Consider the following 27,814-nt stretch of genomic DNA (forward strand, 5'->3'; position numbering starts at 1 on the left):
AAATCATTGTTTCTATTATTTGTTCTTTGAGCCACTCCTTTTTTAGGATCAGATTATTAAGTTTCAAATTAAATTTTAACCTATGCTTCCATGGCCCTATATTAAATGCAATTTTTATTACATTAAGGTCTGAAAAAAACACATTCAATATTTCTGCTTTTTTGTATTTTGTTATGAAGTTTTTATGTCCTAATAAATCCTTAATTTTTGTGAAGGAACTACGTGTAGCTGAGAAAAAAAGGAAACTCCTTTCCATTTCCATTTAGTTTTCTTCAGAGGTCTATCATTTCTAATTTCTCTAAGATTCTATTTATCTTCTGGAGACTTCTTTCTAATTTATTTTGTTTTACATAGATCTGAGATGAGAAATTTTATATCCTTCACTAGCACAGTTTTCTTATTTTCTCCCATTATTCATTTAACTTTTCCTTTAAAAATTTGGATGCTATATTCTTTTTGTAGTGATAAAGAACTGGAAATTGAGTGGATGCCCATCAATTGGGGGAATGCTTGAATAAGTTATGGTGTAGGAATATAATAGAATATTATTGTTCTGTAAGAAATGATGAACAAGATGATTTTAGAAAAAACCTGGAAAAGATGTACATTAACTGATACTGAGTGAAATGAACAAAACAAAGAAAATACTGTACACAATCTTGTACACAAGATCTTGTACATAATCTTGTACACAAGATTATGTGATGATCAACTGTGATGGACTTAACTCTTATCAACAATGTGGTGATTCAAGAAAATTCCAATAGACTTGGGTTGAAAAATGCCATCATCATCCAGAGACAGAACTGTGTAAATGTGAATCAAAGCATAGTATTTTTACCATTTTTGTTTGTTTTCATTTCTAATCCCCCCCTTGGTCTTATTTTTCTTGCATACATGACAAGTGGAAATATGCTTAAAAGAATTTTACATATTTAACCTATATCATATTTCTTGCTCTCTTGGGGAGGAGGAAGATAAGGGAAAGAGGGAAAAAAATTGAATGATGAAAACTATCTTTACATGTATTTGGAAAAATAAAATACTATTAAGAAAAAAAAGAATTTGGATGCTATGTCATTTGATGCATATATATGTAGTATTGCTCTTCACTTTTATGGTTTCTTTAGGCAAGATGTAGTTTCTCAGCTTATCTATTTTAATTAGGTCAATTTTTGCTTTTGCTTTGTCTGAGATTTTACTTCAGCTGATGGACACCTAACAGATCCTGCTATAGCCCTTAATTTTAATTCCGTTTGTGTTTTTCTGTTTCAAAAGTATTTCTTGTAAACATTGTAACACTGGATTCTGGTTTCTAATGCATTCTGTTATCCACTTCTGTTTTATAATTGAGTTCATCCCATTCATATTTACAGTTATGATTAACCACTGTGTATTTCCCTTCATCTTATTTTCTTCTGTTTATCTATCATTTCTTTTTATCTTGTCTTTACATCTCTAAAGTCTTTTACTTGTGACCAATGGCTTCTTTAATCTGACCTCCCTTTTGCCAACAACTGGCATAAAGTGCAGGATGAAAGTGCAGGATGAAGGAGTGAGTGAAATGAGTGGGATCAGGAAAGTTCAAGCTTAAAGCATGGAAATGACTTTTTTTTAAAAGCTTCCCTTTCATACCCCATATAAGTATATTTTTCTGTTAAACATTACATAAATGCCAGAAAACCACAGAAAATATAATGAAGGCTATGACATTTCCTTGTTCTATTAATCAAAACTTATCCTGTTTTTTTTGTTTGTTTGTTTGTTTTTCTTTTAATAAGCATCCTCTCTTAAAATACACTCCAGTCACGTTGACTTTATTTTCAGTAAATAATTGGAGGGAGCTTAGATATGGGTTATCAGCTGTGGAACTAGCTTTGCTAACTCCCCTAAAGTCTTTCAAGTGACCTCGCTTTCTTCAGTCTTTCAAAGAGTTTAAAACTGGCTCTCCACACTCTTTTATTACTCTCTCCCCTTTTTTCTTATTCCTTTCCCCTCCTAACAATTTTTTGTATATACACATACAAATACATATACAAATATGTATGTGTATATATGTGTGTATAATAAAATGTGTGTGTGTGTGTGTGTAAAATCCCTTTTTGAACCAGTTCAGATATGAATGAGGTTCAAGTGTGGCCTATGCCATACATTCACATTTCTCACTCCACTGTAAAAGCTCTTTCTTGCATGCCATTTTTATATGAGAGAATTTTCCCCAATATTTATCTCCCTTTCTCCTTCTCCAAGGTAGTTCCTTTTTCACCTAAACATTTTTCTTAAATGATCCCAACATAATCATCTCAATACTGTACCCTCTTTCTATGAAGAATCCTTCTAACTGCCCTAATAATGATAAACTTATTAGAAGATACAAGTATTGTCTTTCCATATATAAATCCAAATAGCTTAGCTTTGAGACCTTTATACTTTGTTTTATTTTCTTTTTTATATATTAGAGTTACTTTCCCAAATGGCAGCAAAAGACTCTTTACCTTTTTATTGCAATGGTTACTTCCATTATCCTCCCTGTTTCCTAGAGATGGTTAAAGGATTGGGGGAAGGAAATATATCTCAGGAAACTATACCAAGTGGGGGCAAGTAAAGATGGTGAAAAGAGTCTGTCCTCCCATCTCATCAGCAACTATGGTTCTCAAAAGCCATTAATGCCAAGAACCCTAAAAACCATTTCTGCTACAAGATCTATCTGGACCTAACCTGCCCCGGCACCTCTGACTCTGGTGCTCTAGCAAACAGTTTACAACTCCATTTCTGGTCTGAGTCTAATCTCTCTCAAAGGGATGTCTCAATGTCCACTACATCATTCCATCAACCCCTTTGCTATAAACTGTTAGAACAGCAACAATTAATTTTCAGTGGCTAACTTAGAACAAGGATGATGTGATTCATCATTTCTCTCCTATTTCTCTTTTTTCTTCTGTATCCCAGTATTTCAGCAAGAAGTATCTTCACATCTTTCCAACCAAGAGAAATCCTAAGATATTTGAGGAAACATCTGTGTATGTTTTCTTAGTTTTCTCATTATTTCCTTCAGTCAAAACTTCCTAAAGGGGACTGAGTTATCAAGAAAAATCTACTCCCACATTATATGTATATATATGTATATACATATATATAATAACTATGTTTTTTGTTTAGTTCTATTTGAGTGAATAAAATATTAAGTAAGCACTTATTATTATGTGCAAAAATCACTGGGAAATACAAATTTAAAAGTTTCTGTTCTAAAGAGGCTCACATTCTATTGGGGGAGATAATACATATTGATAGTTTCAGCTACAAGTCAAATAGAAAAGTCTATGGCCCTTAGGGAGCAGCAACAAAAAAGTGGCAATGTCTTTTAATGTCACTTCCTAAAATTCCATCCATTTCAAATGTTCAACCACTGGACAATGCCAAGAACTTTGACAGCAAAAATTTTATTTCCACAGTCTTCAGAAGTTGTAGCTGCAGATTGTTCAAGAGCAGGGACCAGGATGCATCTGCCCTGGTGTTGTTCCCAAGACAGCAGCTGCAGAGACTGGTGGTTAGAAAGCATTGAGAAGCATAAAGCTCTTGGGATAAGGGACCTGGGTGATCTCTTTTAGGATCTTAGGGAAGATTGGTTGTTAGGATTACAAGGTGAGAACTCAAGTTGTCTAAACAATTCTCTAGCTCAGAATTCACACCTTTGGTTTGGGCCTTTAAAGGGAGTTTACACCTTTGGAATTCTGAGGGAGAGTTTACATGTTTAAAGGGGTTTGCACCTTAAGAGGAGCAAGTTCATTGGCTGTAGGAGTTCTCACAAGCCCCGTAGAGTTCTCAATACAATCTCTTCAAGGATAAAAGAGGGCAGCATTGGGTCTGGAGAGTAGTCTAGCCTGGGACAGAGTTGGGACAGCAGACTGGAACGATAACCTAGAGACGACCGGACCTTTACAATTTGGTACCCAACGTGGGACAGGGACTTTTGCTTATCCTGACAAGGACTTATTCTGAGCCCTTCAGAGGAACTAGCCTGGACCTTCGCAATTGGTGATTTAGAGTATTTTCAAATGAATATAAGATAGCTTTGATTAATTTATCTGAAAAGTGCCTGTTCATATCTTTTGACCATTTAAGCAAAGGGAAATGTTTCTTGTTTCTAAGAAGGAAAACCAAAATATTAGATTTTTAAAAACTAGTCTGGCAAAAAATAAGTTTAGATAAATTTTTTTAAATACCATAAAAATCAGAATCAATACCAATAAAAATCATATTATGCATAATGGAAAAGTTTGTGACCAGAAACCAGATAGAAAATAGAAAATCTTTATACAATAAAAGAAGATAAAAGATGGACACACTCATATTTGAAGGAGCTGTTGGAAAGGTGAACTGATAATTCAAGCTCCTTATTCTCCCCTCTTCTCACCACACTTGGAATTAATCTTGTTTGTAAATAGTTGTTTACAATGTGGTCAATTAGAATTTAAACTCTTAGAGAGCAGGGCCTATTTTTGCCTGATTTGTAGTAGGCACTTAAAACACTTGCTGATTTGGAACAACTGGTTCAAGTGGGGGAAAAAAAAGGTATGAAATGTCCTGTAACCTAAGACCTAGACACAGCAATTTGTGATTACAAAGTTGAAGGTAAAATGTGAATCCAACAATTACATAATTTCCATTGTCTGGAAAATCTAATTTTCTTGGAGGACAGATCAGAAATGCAAGCATATTGATGTAATAATTAAAGGAAGAATCTGTAGCTAATGACCAGGAGAAAACAATGTTTCCTGTTTCACCAAATGTATTAATTTCTTATTCTTAAATGAACAATAATAACAGCTATTTTTGAGTTTTTTTTTTTTTTTTTTTCATTTTACCAAGTAATTGGCCCACAGGTTCAGTAACAACCTTCTACTTCTAACCCCAGTGATTGTGCCCATTCATGAACTTCCTCACTTTGGATCAGCTTTATCCTGGTATGTGTCACAAAAATCATAAGAAAGGCTTCATCAGAGAGTTCCTAGAGTTGGCAAGTGTCCAGTCTCTACTGTCTAAAAGAGATAATTTCTACAATAAGTCAGATATGCTACATAGATGCATTTGCACACAATTGTAAAATAAAACCTATCAAGTTCCAAAGGAGAAATCACTTCCGGCTTACTTTCACTCTCTTATGGGGAAAGTTTCAGAGTAGTCTATTACCTAATCTGGCAGGCACTGAAAGCACTCAATGTTCCTTCAATATTCTCTTTGAAACGCAATTTTCTGCCAGGCGTGGGTTTCATTAAAGGATGTTTTCAATCAATTAAAATGTAACTTCTGGGTTTTCAGCAAGAGCCAAACCTAGCTATTTTAGAGAAAATTCAATACTAGAAGAAAAAAAAACCAAAACTGATTTTATTTATTACCAATAATGAATACCTTTAGCATGTTTCCCTTTGATCAGTATTTTGAACATGAAAGCAATATTGTTGATGAATTTTTCCTTATTATATCATCTCAGTTTTAGTCTCTTTTCTCTCTTTAATGTAATAAGTAGGTACCAGAATTATGATCGGAGGAATACCTAAAAGACCCCTTCAACTCCAGAAGAACTATCATCACCACCAAATGGTTACAGTGCCTAAAATTTCACTTTAGATTAAGGTACTTTATCTTACTCAGTGAAGGCATCCACGACTAGTGAAGTGCTCTTGCCCTAAGTTGTTGTTTGTCCTTCATTTTTGAGGAGGACCATGGTCATCAGAAAGGTGATACCAAGATTTCCAAGTGAACAGGATTTAAATGATGAGGGGCTGTAAAAGTCACCAGCCGTACTTTCTCCTCTAGAGCCATTTGAGTCCAAAGGCAAGATATACAGCAGGATGGCTTAGGATACAGTGGGAGATTAAGGCCTTTTTAAGCTGAGCTCTTTCCCAGGTCTCAGTTTGACTGAGGAAATGTCCATTCAGTGATTAGTGCTACATAAAAGGCAAAGAATGGCCTAGAGAGTCAAAAAAAAAAAATTGTGTGTGTGAATACATATTAATATATATGTATATATACATATACACATTTATAAATTTATATGTGTATATATCTGTAAGCATTTATGTGTGTATGGATGGATCTATATATAGATATGTATAGAAATATGTATAAATATGTATAGACAGATATGGTCAAAAGCAATTGCTATTTATATTCATTCTCAGTAATTAGAGCCCAAACAATGGCCAAATGAGGGTTGGGCTATGACCCAATGTTGGCCAATCAAGGAGAACCAAAGTGATTTGAGTTTAAGGCATGACCCTTAAAAATAAGAAATCTAGTCCATAAATCCCAAGATATCTTCTGAAATTTCAATGATCAAAATGTACATTTCTTTTTGCTATATAAAGTTTAATAGAAGGAAATAGGGATATTTTGCCTGATGAAGAGAAAACTGAGAAGTGAAAGTTCCCTTCAAGTATCTGAAAGGCTATCATGGAGAAGAGATATACTTGTTCGAGTTGAATAGAGAGGGCAAGACTAAGAGAACAACAGGCAAATATTGCAAAGAGATACATACCGGCTCTATAGAAGGAGAAAACTCCTAACAATTAAAGCTACCTAAGAGTGGAATAGACTGCCTCTATAGGTAGTGGATTTCTCCAAATGTAGGTCTTCAAGCAAAAGTTGGATTGAGCACTTGTCAGGTCAATTATAATAATTCAAGGATGGGCTGTCCAAGATAGCCTTTGAAGTCCTTTTCAATCTGGCAATTTTCCAACTCTGAAACTGTGATCAAATCAATATGACTGCAACTTTAAGGGATAACGATGATGAAGAATTCAGAGAAACATGGAAACACTTGTATACAGTAATGCAAAATGAGGAAAGCAGAGCAAAAAGAGCAACGAGGACTAAAACATATAGTATTTTAAAGCAACAAAATCCCAGTTGAAATATAAAAATAACTGATAACCTGTATTTTGTAAAAAGGCTTTATTGGTTCTTGTTGAATAGCATCTGTCCCATCAAAATAAGATGTACCAGTAATTTTTGTTTTAATTTAGAAAATAAATAAATGAAACCTGGCTCAAGGCTTTGGTGAGACAATGGGAGTCTTGATCATCAGCTTCCCTCATGACTGAACAGCTACCTGTGTTCCTCATTTTTAAAAAATTAAAAATAACTATTCACACAAAATAATCATTGTAAGAAACAACAATCAACAACAGCTGCCTGATGGAAGTCTTCTCTCACCCTATATGGAAGTGTCAAATAGGGAAGATGAGGAGTGGGCTGAATGGATACAAGTGAGATGGAAAGCTATCAATTGAGTAACTTGATTAAAGTCAGTTTTAAAAGTGCATGTCAGGTTAATTAATAATGTAAGCCAATCAAATTTAACTATCAAATGGATTATGCAAAAATACTTTCAAGAAACAAATACTTTCATCACTTTGTATTTTGTAGATGGTAGTACCATTGGCCAGATAGCAAGAGAGAGAAAAGTCTTATTCATACGTAATGGGAATTGGTGCAAGCTGAGACCACCTAAATGGCATCTTTCACAGGGACTTATTTGAGCTCCACTATCTGCAGGCCAAGTTTATTGTATTTTATCTCACCTCCTCCCTTCAGGTTTTCTTCTACTCTAAGAAGGTAGACTAGCATGTTTATTAGGCTAATAGTAGAAAAAGTATCTCCCCTCTTCCATCCACCCTCCATACAGCTGTTGATAATCCTAAAGCATGACTATGTCATTCATTTGTTCAGGAAGTTCTAGTGACCCCAATTTGCATCTGAATAAAATACAAACTCCTCTATATTTTATAACCTTTCAGGATCTGACATCAGGCTAATTTTCTATATTTACTGCATATTCTTCTTCTTCATGTACTCTATGTCCAGGCAAAATGTTCTCTGATCTTGATATTTTATTTCTTCTTCTAATCATCTGCACCAAGTAATTGCCATCTCCTTCCTCCACTATGACAAGAATGTTCTGCCAACTCAACCTTGACTTTCGGATTACTGATCTTCCTCCAAAGATCAGATCAGGAGTCACTGGCTTGATGAATCCTTTCCTTATATCCACTCCCCCTAGAAGTTACTGGTTTCTCCTTTGTCAATTTTTTCCAGAAGCCTCTAATCTCTTCTTTTCTACCTTAACTCTCTACCTTTTTAAAATGCACATGTACCCACCAATAATAGATTATAAGCTACCATTCTAACAAGAATTCTTACCTTTTTATTGATTTTTAAAAAAATGAACTGAATCAATCAACAAGTATTTATTTTTATTTTTTAATCAACAAGTATTTTATTAAGTACCTATTATATGTTAGACATTGTGCTTGACAATGAGGGGGATACAAGGAAAAAAATTAAATGATCCCTATCCTTAAGAAGCTTACACTTTTTCTGGCAGGGGGTTCTTAACATCCAGGGAATACATATATTTTAGGGAATACATGAATCTAGATGAGAAAAAATATATATATTTTTTAATAACCTCTAACTGAAATCTAATATTTCTACTATTTGGTTTTTCAGAAAACTATTCAAAGAGATCTACAGGCTTCACTAGACTGCCAAAGGAGTATACCAAGAGATGAAGCCAGCTTCAAATGCCTCAGAAATCACCAACAACTACCTATCAGTGCTTAATTTATTGTTTTGATGATATTGTTTTATGACTGTCTAGACTTAAGAAAGAAATGGAGAAAAATAGTAACAATGCAGATTAAACTTAAAAATGTATTAAGCATGCTCATGCATGTGTATGTCCATGTCTATGTCTGTGTGGTGTAAGCAGCAAGATTATGGAGTTTTTAGAATGCCAAGCCTGAAGTCAGGAAGGCTTCTCATCCTGAGCTCAAATCTGGCTTCAGATACTTGCTAGCTGTGTGACCTGGGCAAGTCGATGAAGGCTGTTTGCCTCAGTTTCCCCATCTGTAAAATGATCTAGAGGAGGAAATCGCAAATCACACCAGTATCTTTGACAAGAAAATCCCAAACTGAATCACAAAAGAATCATACATGACTAATTGACTAAACAATAAATCTCCCCTACCCCTCAGAGTTGGCTGTAAAAGCTTTACGAATAGAATACTAGCTCCATCCAGACACCCCAAAAGACTAAGAACCTCTGTTACACAGTGAAATTCTGGATCCTATTAACTGTGTGGAAGCTTTTGGATCCTGCTTCTAGCCATATATGACTCAGGATTAAAGAATTCACAGTTTAAGAAAATAAAGAGTCCCCTTAAGAGTGGAAGTAGACAAGGTGGGCATTGTTTAAAGAGAACTGACTTGCCCCCCTATTTCTTCCTTTCCTACTAGCTGTAAATCATATCAGTACTGTTTTTGGATTGATTTATGAATCAAACTTGAATGGTCAAGAGGCCCCTTGCTCTGATTTCTACCCCAGCCCTAGACTCATTACATTACATCTAAAGCACTTGTCCGACCCAGACCAACATTAATCAGGGTTTGGACTGCCTCTTTTACATTTTTACATTAAATCACCTGATTTAAGGTGAATAAATATCTAGAGATGGACATGCTAGGTTGAAAGGTCTGGAAGTCCGTCAGAGATTAGAGCTGAATGGTGGCATTGGGAGGAGTATTCATTGTCTATTCCAGGGGTCTCAAAGAGATCACTCATATAAAAAGAGGTTCAGGGGGATTACTATTGCATTATTGAACTTTTTGGGCACTCAGGGCTTGAGTTTCACCTAAGAAATTTTATAATTTATGGAGAGACAGAGCTTAGGTATTTGAGGCACAAGGAAAATCAACTCTGAGCAAATTCAAGGGATCATTGACCTTCACTGACCCCAAACTAAGCAGTCACTTAGAAAATTCCTGGAATTGATTGGATATTGCAGATTATATTTAGATTCTTATGCCCAAATAACTAAAGAATTATATAAGAAATTATTAAGAACCTGAGGTCCTGACATGGATAATGCAAGAAAAAGAAGAGGTGGCCAAACTGAAGCACACCTTAATGACTGCTCCAGTGTTCCCTTGACACCGTAGACAAGGGAGAAGCATTAGGGCGTTAATGACAATGACAGCCCATGGCCTTCTTGTCAAAATGACTAGACCCAGCATCTCAGGGATGGCCTAAGTGTGTCCAAGGTATGGCAGCCACAGTCTTATTTGTAGAAGAGAATAGGAAACTAACGTTTGGAAGAGCACTAGTGGTGAGCATCCCCACACCTAGTTAGGCCATTACTAAACCAAAGGGCAATGAGATGATTGATTGATTCAAGGATCTTAAACTATGAGGCCATATTAGTAGAAAAGGATAATTTAGTCCTGGCCACTGAAAATAATGTTAATCTTATAGCTTTTCTACAAAAAGGAAAAGGGATGGGTCAGAACAACCCAAATAAAGCTTGATTGTTAGGATATGATGAGCTTTCAGACCAAAGTGATGCAAGATTTAAGAGATACTCCCTTCAAAACAGGGAGAAGTTTGCTTGTTGACCGGTCTCCCAGAGTGGTGAAAGGAAAGCGAAGAAACAGCTGCACAATAATAGATAGGGGAGACTTGGCAAGTGATAGACCCAGGGGCCTTGTCAAAGCAATAGTCTACTCAAACGTGAGTTGCGTGCCCTAAGTCATGCACTTAAGGCTTGAAAGGAAAGGTCAGGACTATCTATACTGACTAAAAATGCTTCTGATTTGATGCATACTGGAAAAATATGGAAAGAAAGGGGGGGGGAAAGTAAAAAAGCTAAGGAGAGAAACTAGTCCATGTAATGACAGTTAAACCGAGGTTAGAAGATCTATTACTTCCCTCCAAAATTTCAGTAGTGCATATACAGGGATATCAGAAAGGAAGCTCACCTGAAATAACTAGAATCAGACTGACAGTTGAAGAAGCCAAGAGAGCTTCACAGCAGGAGTTAAAACTAAAATGTTGTCCCTTATCCTGACATCCCAACCCCAAGGTCAATCTCTATATTCAATAAGAAAGAAGAACTGACTGACCAGAGTTGGAGCTGTTAAAATCAAGGAAGGATGGTGAGGGCTCCTTGATGGGAGAAGAATGCTCTATAAGGAAATAACTAGAAAAAATTGAGAATATTGCACAGAAGAAGCCTTTAGGGAACCCAGACTACATGTGATACTTTTCTAAAAACTTCCAGGTGTATCAGGTTATATACAGAAGGATAATAAAAAGGTCATGAGAAATTCTGTACCTAGGAGAGAAATTTAGGTCTGAGGACTTTCCAGAATATTCAAGTGGATTAAAGTGAAATGACATCTGCAGGGAAACAGAGCCAAGTCAAGATAATAGTCCAAAGGGTGCATGACCAATTTTGCAGAGATGAGGAATGTGAACTGATACTAAAATGTTTGGGGCAGCTAGGTGACACAGTGCCAGCAATGGCCCTGAAGTCAGGAGGACCTGAGTTCAAATCTAGACTCAGACACAACGATTCCTAGCTGTGTGACTCTGGGCAAGTCACTTAAGCCCAACAATTGCCTCAGGAAAAAAAAAAAGACAACAGAAAAGGTGTAAAAAAAAAAAAGTGTGGAAACCAAATCCTTATTAAAAAGAGAAATAGGGGAATTGTGAGGAGTAGGAGAAATTAGCTTTGCACAGATATTGTCAAAACAGGAGGAGGAATGAAGTATCCTGTTAAAGATATCTCCAACAAATCACTAAGTGAATCAAGAAACTGTCTAAATAACAAAATAAAGGGGCCCAGGCCTAAACTGGCCCAAACCAGCTAGAATTAAAGATAGAGCACAAGCCTTTTGACATATGGAATAAGAAAACAAAGAAGATTGTAAATCAGTCCAATTGTAACACAGATTATGAATCTACTAATTGTAATTCAGACTGTGAAACAACCAATTGTAAACCGGATTCAACTAATCTGAGCCTTGAAAGGGGAGGTAAAGAATTGAACTAATAGTATAAAGCTTGTTCTCCTTCTTGTATTCAGTGTGTGTCTCACTTGGGAACATACCTGCTTCTCATGAGAAATCAGCAAATATAGGATTCTTCTCTCAATATAAATTGACTATTGGTTGTAACTATGTCTGAAGTAGTTTGCAACTGGGGAAGCAGTGGAGCAGTTCATACTGGGTTTTCTCCTCAATCTTGCTAAGTGCCAAGGGCAGGGGAAGAAAGGAAGGGAGGGAGGAAGGGTGGAAGGGAAGAAAAGAGTCAGGGAGGAAGAAAGGAGGGAGGGAGGAAGAAAAGGAAGAAGTTTTATTACCCAACTGGATGTGGTCAGTTGGGTCTCCAATGGGCCAGCTACTACAACAACTACTACTGCAATAGTTACTACTAACACAAAAATTCCAACAGACTCAAGATAAAAAAATGCTAGTTACCTCCAGAAAGAAAACTGATGAACTGAGTGCATGTGGTTCACTTTATTTTACTTGCTTTTCTAGAATTTCACGTGTATAATGTAAAAATTGAACTTATATGTGCAATGGTATTGTATTTCTTGCCTTCTCAGTGGGTAGTAAGGGAGTGAATTTATACCTAAAAATTAAAATTAAATTTAAAAAAATAAAAGTTTTAAGAATAAAATAAAAATGAAAGCCCCATAATAAGTATCAACATTAAGAAAAGCATCCTAACATGATTGACTACTTCAAACAAGGATAGATCATAATACCATGCCCCTTGCCTCATGCTCTATGACTTAAAGTATACATTTGGAAATGGTTCTTATTCTTATATATTTGTATATCAGAATTTTATCAGAGATATCTGTTGCAAAAAATTTTTCCCTTCTACCTTCTGATTCTAACTATTGATTTTTATGCAAAAACTTTTCAGCTATATAATTTTTCTCCTCTCATGCTTTCAATCCCTTATTTGGTCAAGAAAATTTCCCTAGTTATAGCTGAGAAAGGTAATTCATTTTTCCTTGCCTTTTCTAGTTTATAACTTTTTTATATCAAATTCATGTAACTATTTGGAGCTTATTATGATATATGGTATGACATGCTAGAATAATCCTAATTTCTGCCAGATGCTTTCCATCTTCCCCAACAGTTTGCTTTTTTTTTTTAATCAAATGATAAGTCTTTGTTCCAGTAGCTGGGGTGTGGTGAATTTTGTCACTGTATTTAGATTTAATCTTATATAACTAGGGTTTGAGATTTGATACTGCCTTCTTATTCATTCTTTATTTCCTTTAAGGTTCTGGCCTCTTTGTTCCTTGAAATAAATTTTCTTGTTTGGTTGTTTTTTTCCCCTAATTTTCCAAAGATAACTACTCAGATAGTTTTTTTTTTTTTTTTTTGGTATGGAGCTGAATAATTTATATAGCATTTACAGTTATGAAATTTTATTATTATAAAAAATGAATTTATTATTTTTATATTTTCATAGCTCAAACATGAAAAATTAATACTGCACCAAATCTGTAAAAAGTGTTTTGTAATCCCATAATTCCAGTATGTCTTCCTAAATGGATTCCCAAATATTATATGATTCTGTGATTATTTTGAATGAAATTTTTTTATCTCTTCCTACTGGATTTTGTTGACAATATTCATAACAGTTGATTCTGAGATCTGGTATTGTGTTGAAGTTATTCTTTCAATTAATTTTTAGTTGACTCTTTAGAGTTCACTAAATAAACAATGTAAACTACAAAAAAGGAATAATTTTGTTTCCTCTTTGTCCATGTTCATTCCTTCCATTCTTTTTTTTCTTGACTTACTGTTATTGATCACTTTCTAGAATTATGTTAAATAACACATGTAATAATGATATACTAAAAAATGTACATACCTGCTTTGTCCCTGATAATACTGGAAAATCTTCTAGCATCTCTATCTCATAAATAGTACTAACTATTGGCTTAAGAGAGATACTAATACTTTAAAATGTTAAGAAAAGGTTCACTTATTCCTATGCTTTTTAGAATTCTCAACATAAAAGGATTTTATATTTTTAAAAACTTATTTTGCAATTATTTATATCATGATGTAATTTTTCTTTCCAAATCAATATTATGATTATAATTCACCTAACAGTGAAGTAACATTGCATTCCTATCATTACTGGCCATTTCGTTTACGTTTTTTGGATAGGCCAATGTAAAGTGCCTTCTAAAAGCAAAACTCCCTGGCACCTGCCATGGGTTCCCCATGTTAGATAGTCTAAATATATGCCAAACTCCTATTCCTTTGATATGTATTTATTATCTTCCCCACTAGGCTGTAAGTTCCTTTCATTCCTGGCACACAGTAGGAACTGAACAAATTCTTCTTGAAGTAAGATGAAGGCATCCCTGCCCTAACTGACCTTATATTGTACTAGGGAGGACCCCCATGTACACAGATAAATATAGAGAGTAAAGAGATGAAAGAAAAAATTAGCAGTTTCTATAAAACATGAAAGAAAAATTAGTCATAATTGGGAGGAGTCAGGGTAGGATTCACTAAGGAGAGGAATTTAATCTGAGCTTTGAAGAGAGATAAGAAATCTGAAAGTCAAGGTTGAGTTGGTAGAACTTTAGGGGGATAGGTAGGGTAGTGGTTGGTACAAGTGCACAGAGACAAAAATAGAATATCAAATTCAGTGAATAACTAGCTATTGAGTTTATCTAGGACACAGAAGGCACGATGGTAATAATGTGCAGCAAACCTGGAAAGGTAGGCTGGTGCTCACAGGCTATCATCCTTGTTGAGACTTATTAACCAAACCAATTGTTTTCTACTCCAAAATCTCTTGCCCACTTGTTTCATTCATGCTTTGCTAAACCCCACACCTAGATTAATTCACTTGAGAAAGTCAAACAATTAGTCTGACTGGATCCACTATAAATTTGTTATCTTTTTTCTGAGATTTCTCTCAGTGCTCTTCACTCTTCCCTATATAGCAAACCTTCAAACATCTTTCTTGGCTCTCTCCATTCTCATCTCTGCCTTCTGACTTCCCTGATTTCCATCGTCTCAACTAAAATACCAACTTCTGCAAAAAGCTTTTTCTAGTTCTTTATCTTAGATTTCCCACTGAAATTACTTCATCTTATCTGTAATATATCTTGTTTGCAGAGAGTTGTTTGCATGTGGTCTCTTCTATTAAACTGTGAGCTCTTTAAAAGTAGGAACTGGGTTTTGTGGGGGGTAGATATTTATTTTTATCATTCTTTGTATCTCTGGCACTAAGCATATTTTCTGGCACATAACAGGTGATAAATGCTTGTTTATTTGACCAAATAAAACTGTCCTTTATTCTATCTCCAATGACAATGACAATGTTGCCTCTTCCCCTCACCAAGGCCAAAAGGAAAAGGAAGAGTTAGTCATATAACAAGAATAAGGGACAAGAAATGGACAATTTTGCTATAGTGGTATGTAGTTAATATTCATCATTAACACATTTGTGGGACAACATGAACAAGAGCTGTACAACACAAGAAAGCAGGGATTGCTTAAAATGTACATGTCACATTAATTTAGTCAAGTCATTCAAACTAAATCAGTTTATTTGTTTTACCTAAAATGCCATTTTCTGCTTCTGTGATTTTTTTTGGGGGGAGGAGGACATAAACTGTTACCAAACTACTTTCCTTCTTCCCCTATCTCTTAAAATCCTCCTGCCTAAAATTATGTCCATATGTGTGTGTATATATTTATATGCCAAACTGATATATACAAACTTACAGACATTTATTTCTCTATATAGTGTTGTAATTTTAGCTACTTGAAGGAAGGAACTGATTTCTTTCTGTCCTTTTATCATTATTGCCTGATAATTTTTGTTGTAACATTGAAAAAAGTTCCAACATCAATGAGATTATGGATCCATTGAAGGAATAAAATATTAAGGACTTTAACTTGAGAATTAATCTACTATCCCTGTCTCAAGTCTCTAATTTCACCACTCTATGTTATCCTATACACTGCTACCATCCAGGGTCATTTCCAGTTGTCTTAATCTAGACCCTGCTCCAAATGGCTCTGGAGGAGACGGTGAGGCAGGTAGCCTTGCTCAGCCCTCCCTCATTAAAATCCAGTTCATCTGCATGTCATGGCATCCCCTCCCTGATGTAATGGTCCTCCAAGAAGGAAGGACAAATAACTACCATCAAAGTAATTTCCCTTAAGCATGGATCTGACCTTATTCAACCATGGCGGCTTCATTCTTCTAGGACAAAACAAACACACGGAAACACAATTTCCCTGGTCCCTGCATCCACTAGTGATCTCTCATCCAAACTTCCCTTCTTACTTTGTTAATATTTGTCTTTACTAACTAATGTTATGGTTATACTTTATATTATATACATATGTATTATATGTACTTCTTGTCTTTTAAAATCTTTGTAAGCAGGGAGTATTTATATTTGTATTTATTCTCCTGATGTCTTGTACTGTGTATGACACATGATTGTTAATAAATGGTTGACACTGATCTTTTGTGTGTAGGGAGGGGGTGAGGAAAAGATAAAGTGAAGAAAAGGATAAAAATTATGATCCTTCATTCTCTCTGCATATAGTAGTTCCTAGATTCAGAGAAAATGAAACAAAATTGGTTATCTGGGGGGTAAAATGTAAGTTTTCATGAATAAGAAATATCTAACAAAAATAATACTTGCTGTTCTGTAACCTGAGACCTTTCTCAGCACAGACCATTACAGGGTTAAATTTGCTGAGTTAACTGTAAGACTAATCAGAATTAATGAGGGAAAAGAACCTTAGCAAATAAATACCGAATGTTCACTGAGAAATTCCTCAGTCCCTCAGAGACATCCCAAGAATACTGTATCTCATCCTATCTTGTTACCATGAACCGAATTATCATACTCCTCCTCTGCAACACCCTGCCAGCTTTGACCAAGGCTCAAGGTAAGGAACACAGAAAAATATATTTTTTTTAAGTCACAGGTGACATTAGTGCTAAATTATTATTAGTACTGTGGATGCAGACAAGAAATGATGTCTTTCAGTTTCCTTAACACAGTTTAAAGTTTGAACAAATTGTCAAAATACAACAGAAAGACATCCTTAGTCAAACCCAAATGTTTTCAGTAATGAGATATAATTTAATCAATTCAAATCTTTGCCAGCTTTAAATAATTACCATATACCAGGAGTTCTGTACCTTTTAAAATTAGAGCTTTTGTGAAGGGAGAAAATAAAATGATTTTGCAATTTTTAATCAGAGTTAGAAAGCAAACAGACAATGGAGTATCATAGCTAAAACAAGACTTCTGACATGGTCAGAAAAACACAGGAAAGCATCTAGACAAGGGTATTTTAGATATGTCAGGATGAGGTTTGTCATTAGGCAGAAGTCAGGTCCAGAAAAGTAGTTAAGACAAGAAGGTTCTGATAAAGACCTAAGTAAGGGCAAGGACATAGATATGGTAACAAAAGCAGGGGACTCAGAAAGAGTGACCACTGTCTCAGACAGAATCAAGCTTCAAGGTAGGAGTTATTAGTTCAATTGATGAAAGGCCAGGGTCTGAAGTAAGCTGCATTAGCAGGGAAATTAGTGTTGAAATTAGAATTTGAAGAGATTAAGACCCTTTTTACCATTTCTACTCATTCTTTTTTTTTCCCCTACTCATTCTTAAATGGTCACTGCCTGCTAGGGCAGGTTCATGTCCCTGCCTGAAGCTAAACCCTAAAATAAAGGGAAAAAATTTGAGGACCATTAAGTTTGCTTCCAGCTCTAAATCTATATTTCAACAAATCAGAATCCTGTGGTTTAAATGCTACTTCTTGAAGGTAGCTCCTTCAAAGATTTTTTTTTCCTAGCAGACTAGAATTGAGATTCTGACATGGGATATGGGGGTGTGGGGGAGGGAATTGATACTAGATCACTGTCCCACAATGACTGAATATTGTCAGTCTGGATATTTTTCTTTACCTGACCTTCCTCTTTTTTCACAGTACCCACATTACCTGCATCTACTGGCTGTCGCTGCCCACAAGTTAATAAGAGTATCCCCACCCTAAAATCTTTTGAAAAACTTGATGTAATTCTTCCCAGTGCTGCATGTCCACGCCCTGAAATTGTGTAAGTAAAATTAATAACTGACATTCATATAGATAACTAGATATAAATGCTAACTCTTATTGTTATGGAACACTCTTTAATCTCCCTTGATCACTCCTCACATAAACTTGTGAGGTAAGTACTACAGAGACACTATCCCCTCAGTTTTATAAATGAGGAATCTAAGACAAAGAGAGGCTAAAGTGGCTATCACAGATGTGGTATAGATCTTCTAAACTTTCAGCTCTTCTTGACCCCAGGTCCACCACTTGTTATAGCACACCATTTTGCCCCTAGAAAACATACCTTACAGGTTTATCCCCAAGGGATGTGGATTGAATCAAATATTTCACCAAATGATCAAAAAAATTAATGAAGGTTCATTTTATGAAGATTTTGAACTTTCTATAAAGAAAAGAAAAAAACAATATGGCTCAAATTTTTGGCAATGGCAAAGATATAAATAAATTTGTCCTAACGAATCCACCAAAATATGTAAATGAAAAAGTTCTTTTAATTCACTACTTACTTATTAAAATTTGTTTTTTCTTTGATATGAATGTCCACACTAGCTGAAAGGCATAAGGTACAATGATGACTTTCAGGAGGAAAGGGACTTTAATGAAGTGAAATGTGAACAGTTTTGACAGGGCAAAATAAACCTGCTATAGAAGTTATTATGGGGGGAGGGGAGGAGGAAAGAGAAACACAAAGATTTCTCTCCATATCTACACAAATGATATTACTCAGTGCTTTTCCAAGCACTTCTCACTGGTTAGTTTTTATGAAGAGAGAAATCTAACAGCTCTGAAACATACTGAGAAAGGCTAAGGAGATGAGGATTCTTTTGATGAAAATCTTGCCTTCCTCTAGCGGGCTTTATGACTGAAATTAATATTGTCGTCCTGATTTACAAAGGAAGGCATTGCTGCATAGGTGAGTTTAGAGACTCATTTAAGTAGCAGGTAGAGGCTGACCTGAGATGTCCACAAAGCCTGGTATTCAGTGCATCCCATTACAGTTCCATTTTCATTGACAGAATTTTTAAATTCTTTGCTGTGGTTTATTTATTGTAGAGGCACAATGAAGAATACTAAGGAACAAGTGTGTCTGAATCCAGATACCCCAACCATGAAAGTTGTACTGAAAGCAATTAGAAGGACAAGGTAAGTTTACTCTCCAGGCAACCACTAAAAGCACCTGCTTCAGGCTTCACTGTGATAAAACTGCACGTGGCCTCAGGCTACCAAAGTAGGTTAGTTTTTTCTGCTGCAATGATCTCAGAGTTCACTTAATCCAAATTTTCTCATTCTGACACACCAAGGAGGCTTGAAACCTTGTGCTCTCAGCACAATGGCAAATAGATTGGAGTATGGCCAGTCCTCACAATCAACACACACTGCCAGCAAATCTACTAACCTGTTCTTAAACAGATACAAAATTAGATGACTACTATTCATTCCTGTAAAGGACTGAAACTCTTGAGTTAATGCACTGAGGTAAGATAATCAAGCACTTGAGCTTGGACAATACTCTATAAGAATATGCTTGGAAAATGGCCCTTCCCACTATTCTGTGCTGGCCCAATCGTTTGGTGTAGACAGAGAACTGTGGGAGGGACTAGGGAGTGCAGTAAGACTAGCCAGGGTCACTTCTGGGCCTGAGACGAAGAGGTGAGTGCAGAGATCCTACTTGACCATTCCCTTCACTTCTACTGCTCAAGACCAAGAATAAAGACTAAGGACTTTTGCTTATCCTGACTCCGGCTGATTCTAAGGTATCCAGGGTGCTGACATGATCACACATTCCCATTTTTGTGAATTCAGCTGTGACACTAAAAAGCAAAAATTGAATACCTCTCTGAAACAAACCCCAGATTTTATAAAAACGACTAGCAGATTTTCATAACTCATTTGCAAACTGGGAAAATCGAAGTAACCCACTATGATTACTTGATAGCAAGAAAACTTTAACCCTAACCTTTTCCTCCAATCTGGAGCCCCAGACACACAGTCATTAGAATTATTATGTGACAAATCAGAACCTAGATAAAGAGACAAAAGTACAGCAACTTATATTTTATTCTTTTCTCTGTTTTCAATAGGTCTTGAACAGCTCTTGTCCACAAGTGAAGACACATTCTCTCCATATGAAGAGCAAAGTTTAACCAGAATGAAGCCTTCCCATATATACAGAGAAAAGTCAAGCCCCAACTGTTTCTAGTGTCTAATTCTTCTTATAAAGAAAAAAGCAATCATCAATCACAAATAATTGACTGGCTACCTAAAAAACATAATCTGTTTAGTAAGAGAAACTCTAGTACTATATATAATTCCTGATATTGTGGTGTTAAGTGAGTGATATTCAAGTCATTCTAAATAGAGGTCTACCTAATTTGACATTTTTTTTCAGAGATTTGTTGTGCCTTCTGAATGGTTCTATATATAGTAAGAGATTGTCACTGGCAGATGATATTACTAGAAAAAATGGGCCTAAGAGTAAAAAGTTTCATCAGGTTATTTACTATTAAAACCCATTTCAAGAATAGTTATCTTATTGTGTACACTTGGCCATGCTACTGCATAAGAACAAAAATGTGTAATGATTGACAAATCTAGGATTCAAAATATCTGTGATCTAATAGGCCAGAGGTTCTTAACCTGGGGTACCATGCACCCAAGTGGGTACAAGTTATTTGTCAAGGAACTCTGGGTAAATTCTTGAGAAAAGGATGGGAAAGAATGTTGTGACACATCTGAAAAAAAATTGAAACAAACAATTAAACCACTAATTTCTACTGATCAAGCCCAAAATAAATAAAATCTGGTTTTTCATATTGAAATAGGAAAAAAAAAAGTCAAAGTTAACCCAGTGAATAACAAACTGACCAGTTTATGAAATAACCAGAAATCTCAAATTTATTTCCAATCAATGAAGTTACAAAACTTTTGTTATGTCTTAGAGAAATATATCTCCATTCTTATAACACGCTCACAAAGCTTTGATTGAATTCTCTGTGAATTAGAATTCTCAGTCTTATTCTCAATCAAATCCAAAGTAAGAAAAATTAACTCTTTCAAAAATTATACTGAGAATGAAACCATTGGTCAACAAAAAAAAAATCAACTATTACATTTAATTTGTGTATAGATAAACTTTATGACAATCAAAAAAGTGTTGTATATCAAATATATTTTTCTTTATGGAAAATCCATTAATGTTATTTCTTATGCAAAATGCATAGTAAATGCTAGAATTTATTTCCTTTTATATTGAATAAGGAATATGGGAAGATTTATTTAAAACTAGGGGTTAAATAGGTTGAAACTTTTGCACTTCGTGAACCCTCTTTTCTAAGTGATTCCTATGTCATTTAGAAAGCCTTGAGGAGAAATTAGTCCTCTTGTCCCTACTTGCACTGTCCTCACTCCCAACCCACCCCAAACTTTTATATTTTTAACCACACAAACTTGAATGTTAATATTTAAATCAGAAAAAAAGATTTTAAAATATATACATTTCAATTTTCCCCAGTTTTATCTTTTGTTAAATGTTTCTAAAAGTAAAAGTTTTTCCTTTCAAAGTGTCAGAAATTTCACATCTCTAGCTTATGCTCATTCCCTATCCTGTACTGTAAACCACATTCTTATGGGTCAGCCTAAATCCCTTTCACCTAATCTGCCTTATCTTTAAGCATATCAGTGTGACTCTCAGTCTCTGATCTTATTAAAGTTTTTGATAAACCATGAAATACATATCTGCACTCTGGTCTCACCTCTTCCTCTTAACATCACTTTAAAACTTTGTTCAAGCAACCCTTTTACATGAAATCTTTTTCAGATCTCTCCAAACTATTCTAATAATAGTAAAGACGACGATAGCTAACATAACTTTATATAGTATCTACTATGCACTGTGCTAATGGCTTTACCATTATTTTCATTTGATCCTCACAACCATTCTGGGAAATGGGTATTATTAATATTTTCATCTTATAGATGAAGAAACTGAAGTAAGTAGAGGTTAAGTGAATTGCCCAGATCACACAGCTAGTATCTGAGACTGGGTTTGAAGTCTTCCTGACTCCCATCTGGCACTATCCACTGTGCCACCTAAATGCCTTTCTCCCCCCAAAACTTCTCTTGTATATGTTTTCTGGTTTTGTTTTTGAAGGAATTTTCCACACTGTGAGTAGTACTGCTCTTCCTTGCTACATTCCAATTGAATTTTTAAATTTTTTTTCAAATGATCTACCTTCTTTCTTTCCACTTTCTCCTGCCCCTCCTCTCTCACAAACCTTAAGAAAGCAAGAAAAACAAAATCCCATTACAAATATGTGTGATCAGTGCAGATAAATTCCTGTAGTGGTCATGTCCAAAAATAAAATGTCTCTCAATCTGCATTCTGAAGCCATCACTTCTCTATCAGAAATTGGGCAGTCTGTTTCATCATAAATCCCTGGGAAATCATGATTGGTCACTGTCATCAGAGTTCCTAAAATTTTCAAAGTTACTTGTGTTTATTATATTGTTGGTGTTGTAGAAATTGTTCTAGTACTGCTCATTCCACTCTGTTTCAGTTCAAATCTAGTCAGATTTCTCTGAAACCATCCTTTTCATCATTTCCTAAACACCCAGTACTTATTCCGTATATATTTATGTACATATTGTTTTCCTCTAATAGAATGCAAACTCTTTGAGAGAGGAGATTTCATTTTTGTCTCTGTATCCTCAACATTTAGCCTAGGGTCTAACACACAAATTGCACTTAAAAATGCTTGAAGATTTTGCTGAACACAACTTTCTCCTTCATAAAACATCATTTGTTTTTAATCTAGACCTATGATTTCTTCAATATGAGGAATATTCAGTCTAAAAATTCATTTTTAGTTTCTCAAGGAAACCTGGAAAACATGTATGAATTAATGCAGTGAAATAAGCAGAAGCAGACTCACTGACTTAGACAATAACAATAACACTGCAAAAAAGAAACAAGACTAATCAACATAATGAGCAACAATGATTCCAAAGAACTCATGGTGAAAAAGGTTGCCCATCTTCTGTCAGAGGTGTTACACTTAAGACATGGCCAGTGCAAGAATTTTTATTTGATTATACATATTTGTTAGACTTTGTTTTTCTTTCTCTTTGAATGGAGGGGAAGAGGAAAAGGAGAAAGAAGACTTTCATTAATTGAAAAAAGTAAATTCAATTTTTAAAAAGGTATGATAATAATAGCTAACTGTGCTAAGTGTTTAACAATTATAATGTCATATGATTCTCATACAATCCTAATAAGCAAGTGGTATTATTATCTTAATTTTATGGTTGAAGAAACAGAGAACAACAGAGGTTAAGTGACTGGCTCAAGATTACATACATAGCTCCTAAGTGTCTGAGGTCCAATCTGAACTCATATCTGCCTGACGCCTGGCACTCCATCCACTGTGTAACTTTGTGTGTGTGTGTGTGTGTGTGTGTGTGTGTGTGTGTGTGTGTGTGTGTGTATGAAAAACAGACAGACAGAGACAGAGACAGACAGAGACAGAGAAACACAGAGAGAGGGGAGACAGAGACAGAGAGAGAAAGAAACAGACAGACAGAGAAAGAGAGACAGAGAGAGATAGAGAGAAACAGAGACAGAGAAACAGGGACAAAGACAGAGAGAGACAGAGACAGAGAAACACACAGAGAGAGAAGAGGAGAGACAGACAGAGAGAGAAAGGAAGGGTGGGACAGTGTACACACAGTACTTGAATCCAGGACTTCTTATTCCAAAGCCAACTCTCTAATACCCCACATTTAATGACTATGCATCTTGAATGAATTTTTAAAAGCATTTATTAAGTTCTTATTGTGTACAAAGCACTGTGCTAAACATTAGGAATACAAATAGAAAAAAACAAGTCCTGGTTCTCAAGGAGTTCACATCTTCATTGGGGAGTCACAGCCCATATGGATATGGGCTTTTCAAATAAGACTACTTGATCTTCCAAAGGCAACAGATTTGAACATGTACATAATGTCATTTGTTTGTGTTTGGCCATAGTTGACCTTTGGAATTCTGTCTCTCCCAAAATAAGCCTACTGTCCAAGGATCTCAATAGTTTCCCAAACCAAAGGGGAAAATGCAAAATTAAAGACCATATGCAAGGTCAGCAAAGGAGAAATTTGTTCCTGTCTCAGAGATAGCTGAGCTGCTTGCAGACAAGGATCTGAAACCTATTCCTACTATTACAATGAGCTGGATGACAGCCAGTCTATGAAGAGTCAGTCAAGAAAAAAAAATGGAAATAAGAAAATGAAACTCCTTTTGTTTGAAAATAAAAGTTTCATGTAGGATCATCAGTGATTTTCAGGAAATCAAGCCTTCTTGTCAACATATTCTTCCCTATTGACCATAGGAGCTGATGAAAGAAGTCGAAGTTCATTCTGAGAAACTCAGACTTAACAAGTTTCATTTTGACAGACAAAAACTACCCTGCAAATCACAATAAAAAAACAAAAGTTCTTTTCTTCCTCATGTAATAGAAAAAGTGGCACTGATTGCATATTGTTCTTTCCAACTATCCTATACAATAAAATTTAGAGATGCCTTCTTCTTTGTCCTCTCTTCTCTCCCCAAGAGAGAAGGGAAATTCTTCTATTTTGGACAGCAGAAGGGGGATGAAATTAAGAGAGACTGAAAAGAATTCTAACTGCAAGCTGACTTCAAGCAAAGAACCCTAAAAATAGCATTATCCCTATGTCCTAGAAATAAAGAATTTTGTAGTTAGATGAGCCCTCATGAGAGACAGTGTGGTATCTTAAAAAGAGCACCCAGGTTAAAAATAATAAAAATTATAAAAGCAAGCATTTATAGAGAACCCACTATATGCCATGTACTGTGCTAAGTATTTTACAAATATTATTTCTTCTGATCTTCAAAACAATCTTAGGAGATAGGTGCTATTCTAATTCTCATTTTACAGAAAAAAAGATTAAGTGGCCTGCCCAAGGTCACACAGTAAGTGGCTGAGGCTAAATTTGAGCTCAGGACTTCTTGAGTCTGGCTCCATCCATGGCACCACCAGCTGCCTCCAAGTTAGAACAAGACAGACTTGGGTTTCATTTCTCTCTGTCTTTTCTGTGTCTCAGTGTCTCACTGTAAAATGGACTAGAACAGTCCCTACCTCAACTTCACAAAATTTGAAACCTGCTATATAAACATATCAGCTACCAGCTACACCAGAGAAAGAGCTCTGGGAGATGACTATGAACCACTACATAGAATTCCCAATCCCTCTATTTTTGTCCATCTGCATTTTTTATTTCCTTCACAGGCTAATTGTACGCTATTTCAAAGTCCGATTCTTTTTGTACAGCAAAACATCTGTTTGGACATGTATACACATATTGTATTTAACTTATACTTTAACATATTTAACATGTATTGGCCAACCTGCCATCTGGGGGTGGGGGTGGGGCGAAGGAGGGGAAAAAGTTGGAACAGAAGGTTTGGCAATTGTCAATGCTGAAAAATTATCCATGCATAAAACTTTTGTAAAAAAATAATTAATTAAAAATAAGCATATCAGCTATTGTTCCACATCGTCTAATCCAACAACCTCATCATAAAGATGCGGTACTAAGACTCACAGAAATCAAATGATCTTGCCCAAAGTCACTCAGTTGTGCCAGGAAAAGTTAGGAGATTTCTAGGCCGGTGCTTTTTGCATTATACCAAGCTTTCTACTCTTAGTATTCCAGCTCAATCAGACTGTGAGAACAGACCATGTAGACTCCAGGGTATTTTATTATGTAGAATAATTCTATCTATCAAGTATATCCCAGCCATGAGTCATGTGTAACTCCTGGAAAACGGAAGGGTATAGGAAAAGCCTGGGCTCACAACCCTAGGTCAACAAGACTTAAAATGTCAGGCGCTGCACTACACACTGAGGATATGAACAAAAACAATGCAGCAATCTAAAAATATAAAAAAATAGAGAATGCAACAATCCCTACTCTCAAAGTGCTTACATTTAAGTAGATAACTGTAAAAAGGAAATACAATGTAGTTAAACTAGGAAGCAATGGCAGAGAAGGGGAAAAGGAGAGATCAAAATACAAAGGATCCCCGGGAAGCCAATGTCTGGGCTGAGTCTTGAAAGAAAGGAGGTGTCTTTTGCAGCAGTGAGAGTGGAATAGGGAAGTCAGTGGCAAGCACAAGCGGGAGACGGAATGCCTTTCGAAGGCCAGAGTGGAGAACAATTTGGTTGGATTATGGAATAGAGAAACAGGAAGTGATACACACTGAAGCGGAAATGAAAATTCTTCAGCCATTCCCTTTTTTTCTAGGATAAAATACAAACTTTTAAAGCCCTTTTAAACCTGGCCCTCAACTTTTAAATTTCTGCGTCATTATTACATAGGGTTGTTCCTTGGCCAGATCCGTGCTTAAGGAAAATCACTGAGGCAGCCCGGTGAAGGACACACTAGAGTGAGAAGAGGCCTGAGGATGGAAAATCAAGTAAGAGGTTGTTTCAAATATCTAGGGAAGAGATGATTAGGGCGTGAATTAAAGCAGATCTGAAATTTCCAGAAATGTCCTGGGATCGATTATTTCTGTCTCACGGATCTATGAATCTGTGATCGCATAAAGCTGTAGCACTGAGCCCACTCCCGAAGCGCGAATGGCAAGAGATCCGGGGATTCATGGCACTCTTATTTCCACCATCCAATAGATAAGAAGGACAAAATAAAGAATCTAGCACCTAACTGAGTAAAGCATTAACTAGAGAGATTGGGGATTTATTCCTTTATCCATTTCCATAGACTTTTAAGAAACAGATATAAAGCACAGAATACACTTCTAATAACTGTTGAATGCCTTTATTTTATTTTCAAAGAACATGTGATAAGTAAATGAATGACAAGCAAGAGTCTAAAGTTCATTTGAATAAACCCTGAACAATTAAAAAAAAAAGTAATAGGAATAACAGTTTCTTAATATCTTGTATCTTTTCCTGGAAATCCCTAGCTAGACCAGAAACTGGGTCTTTGGCTAGGTTTGGAACCCATTCAGCACTGATTCAGCAACAAAGGCAGCAAGACAAGCTGGGGCTGGCGGGGGCAGAAGATTGGATAGCTTCGGGAATGTTCCTTCCCCAAAGCAGTGCTCCCTATTTCCCCATCTTATTCTGCATGCCCCCGCCCAGAGAACAAGGCACATGCCTTCGTAGTCACCTGCATGCTTGGGTTGGATGGCCAGAACCCGCTCCTTCTTTATACAGACACCCACTCCACAAGTATTTTTCTTGTTGCTGTTTTTAAATTTTTTATTACCTCCCTTTTAAAACAAGGTTTCCAGCACTTTCTCTACCCAGAGTCATCACCCCCTAACAAAGCTGGGCAACAACAATCCAGGTTATCACCAAAGGTGGTCTATCTAGGCCACACCCTCCCCAACTCATTTATGAATAATTAAACAAACAAAACTCTTTCTTTGGCCCAACGCTCATTTGACTGGAAGGCCCACTGACTGCTGGGAGTTCCCATCAGCCCGTAGTGGGGGAGGGGAAGGAACCATCTAAGAGGAGTGGAGGGGAGATGGGCAAGAAGGGGTTAGGGACTTTTGTTTGCCCCACATCTTACTTCAGCAAGACCTCTCCCCAGGCCTTGATCCTTTCTAGAAAGATGGCCTCGCCTCACTCGCCTCTCACCTCCCCGGCATCCATCCGAGCCTCAAGCTTCTGAAGACTTCTTGGGCCACTTCTGAGCATGCTCAATGAGACTTGCTGCTTGGGGCCCTCTGGGCATGCTCAGTCTGTCCCCACATATATATGTTTATGTGTGTATATATATATGTGAA

At 36.0% G+C, this 27,814-nt stretch overlaps 2 protein-coding genes across 8 annotated transcripts in view; one reads left to right on the plus strand and one right to left on the minus strand.

Moving 5' to 3' along the window:
* ART3 (ADP-ribosyltransferase 3 (inactive)) overlaps positions 1-27,730 on the minus strand; it is a 124,213-nt gene extending 96,483 nt beyond the window's left edge. For 5 of the 7 annotated variants that reach the window (XM_074275693.1, XM_074275686.1, XM_074275691.1 and 2 more), the window contains exon 1: positions 27,598-27,729. The gene's annotated coding sequence lies outside the window, so the exon portion shown is untranslated. Of the gene's footprint in view, positions 1-27,597 lie in introns of all 7 variants that reach the window. The other 2 variants (XR_012483545.1, XM_074275688.1) reach the window with 1 other exon arrangement.
* On the plus strand, positions 16,706-22,241 carry LOC141546122 (C-X-C motif chemokine 10-like). Its single transcript, XM_074273704.1, has 4 exons — positions 16,706-16,806; positions 17,857-17,983; positions 19,039-19,128; positions 20,067-22,241. Exons 1-4 carry the CDS (start codon positions 16,746-16,748, stop codon positions 20,071-20,073), a joined length of 285 nt encoding a protein of 94 aa, XP_074129805.1. The 5' UTR covers positions 16,706-16,745; the 3' UTR covers positions 20,074-22,241.
* Positions 27,731-27,814: the final 84 nt, after the last annotated feature.

This window comes from Sminthopsis crassicaudata, chromosome 6, assembly GCF_048593235.1.
Source record: "Sminthopsis crassicaudata isolate SCR6 chromosome 6, ASM4859323v1, whole genome shotgun sequence".
NCBI classification, from domain to species: domain Eukaryota; kingdom Metazoa; phylum Chordata; class Mammalia; order Dasyuromorphia; family Dasyuridae; genus Sminthopsis; species Sminthopsis crassicaudata.

What these genes read in the sequence shown, in the direction of transcription:
- LOC141546122 (XM_074273704.1), top strand. Translation starts at nt 16,746, where the DNA reads ATGAACCGAATTATCATACTCCTCCTCTGCAACACCCTGCCAGCTTTG. An exon ending in AGCTTTGACCAAGGCTCAAG is followed by an intron (nt 16,807 to 17,856) that starts GTAAGGAACACA and finishes CTTTTTTCACAG; the next exon opens with TACCCACATTACCTGCATCT. An exon ending in TGTCCACGCCCTGAAATTGT is followed by an intron (nt 17,984 to 19,038) that starts GTAAGTAAAATT and finishes TATTTATTGTAG; the next exon opens with AGGCACAATGAAGAATACTA.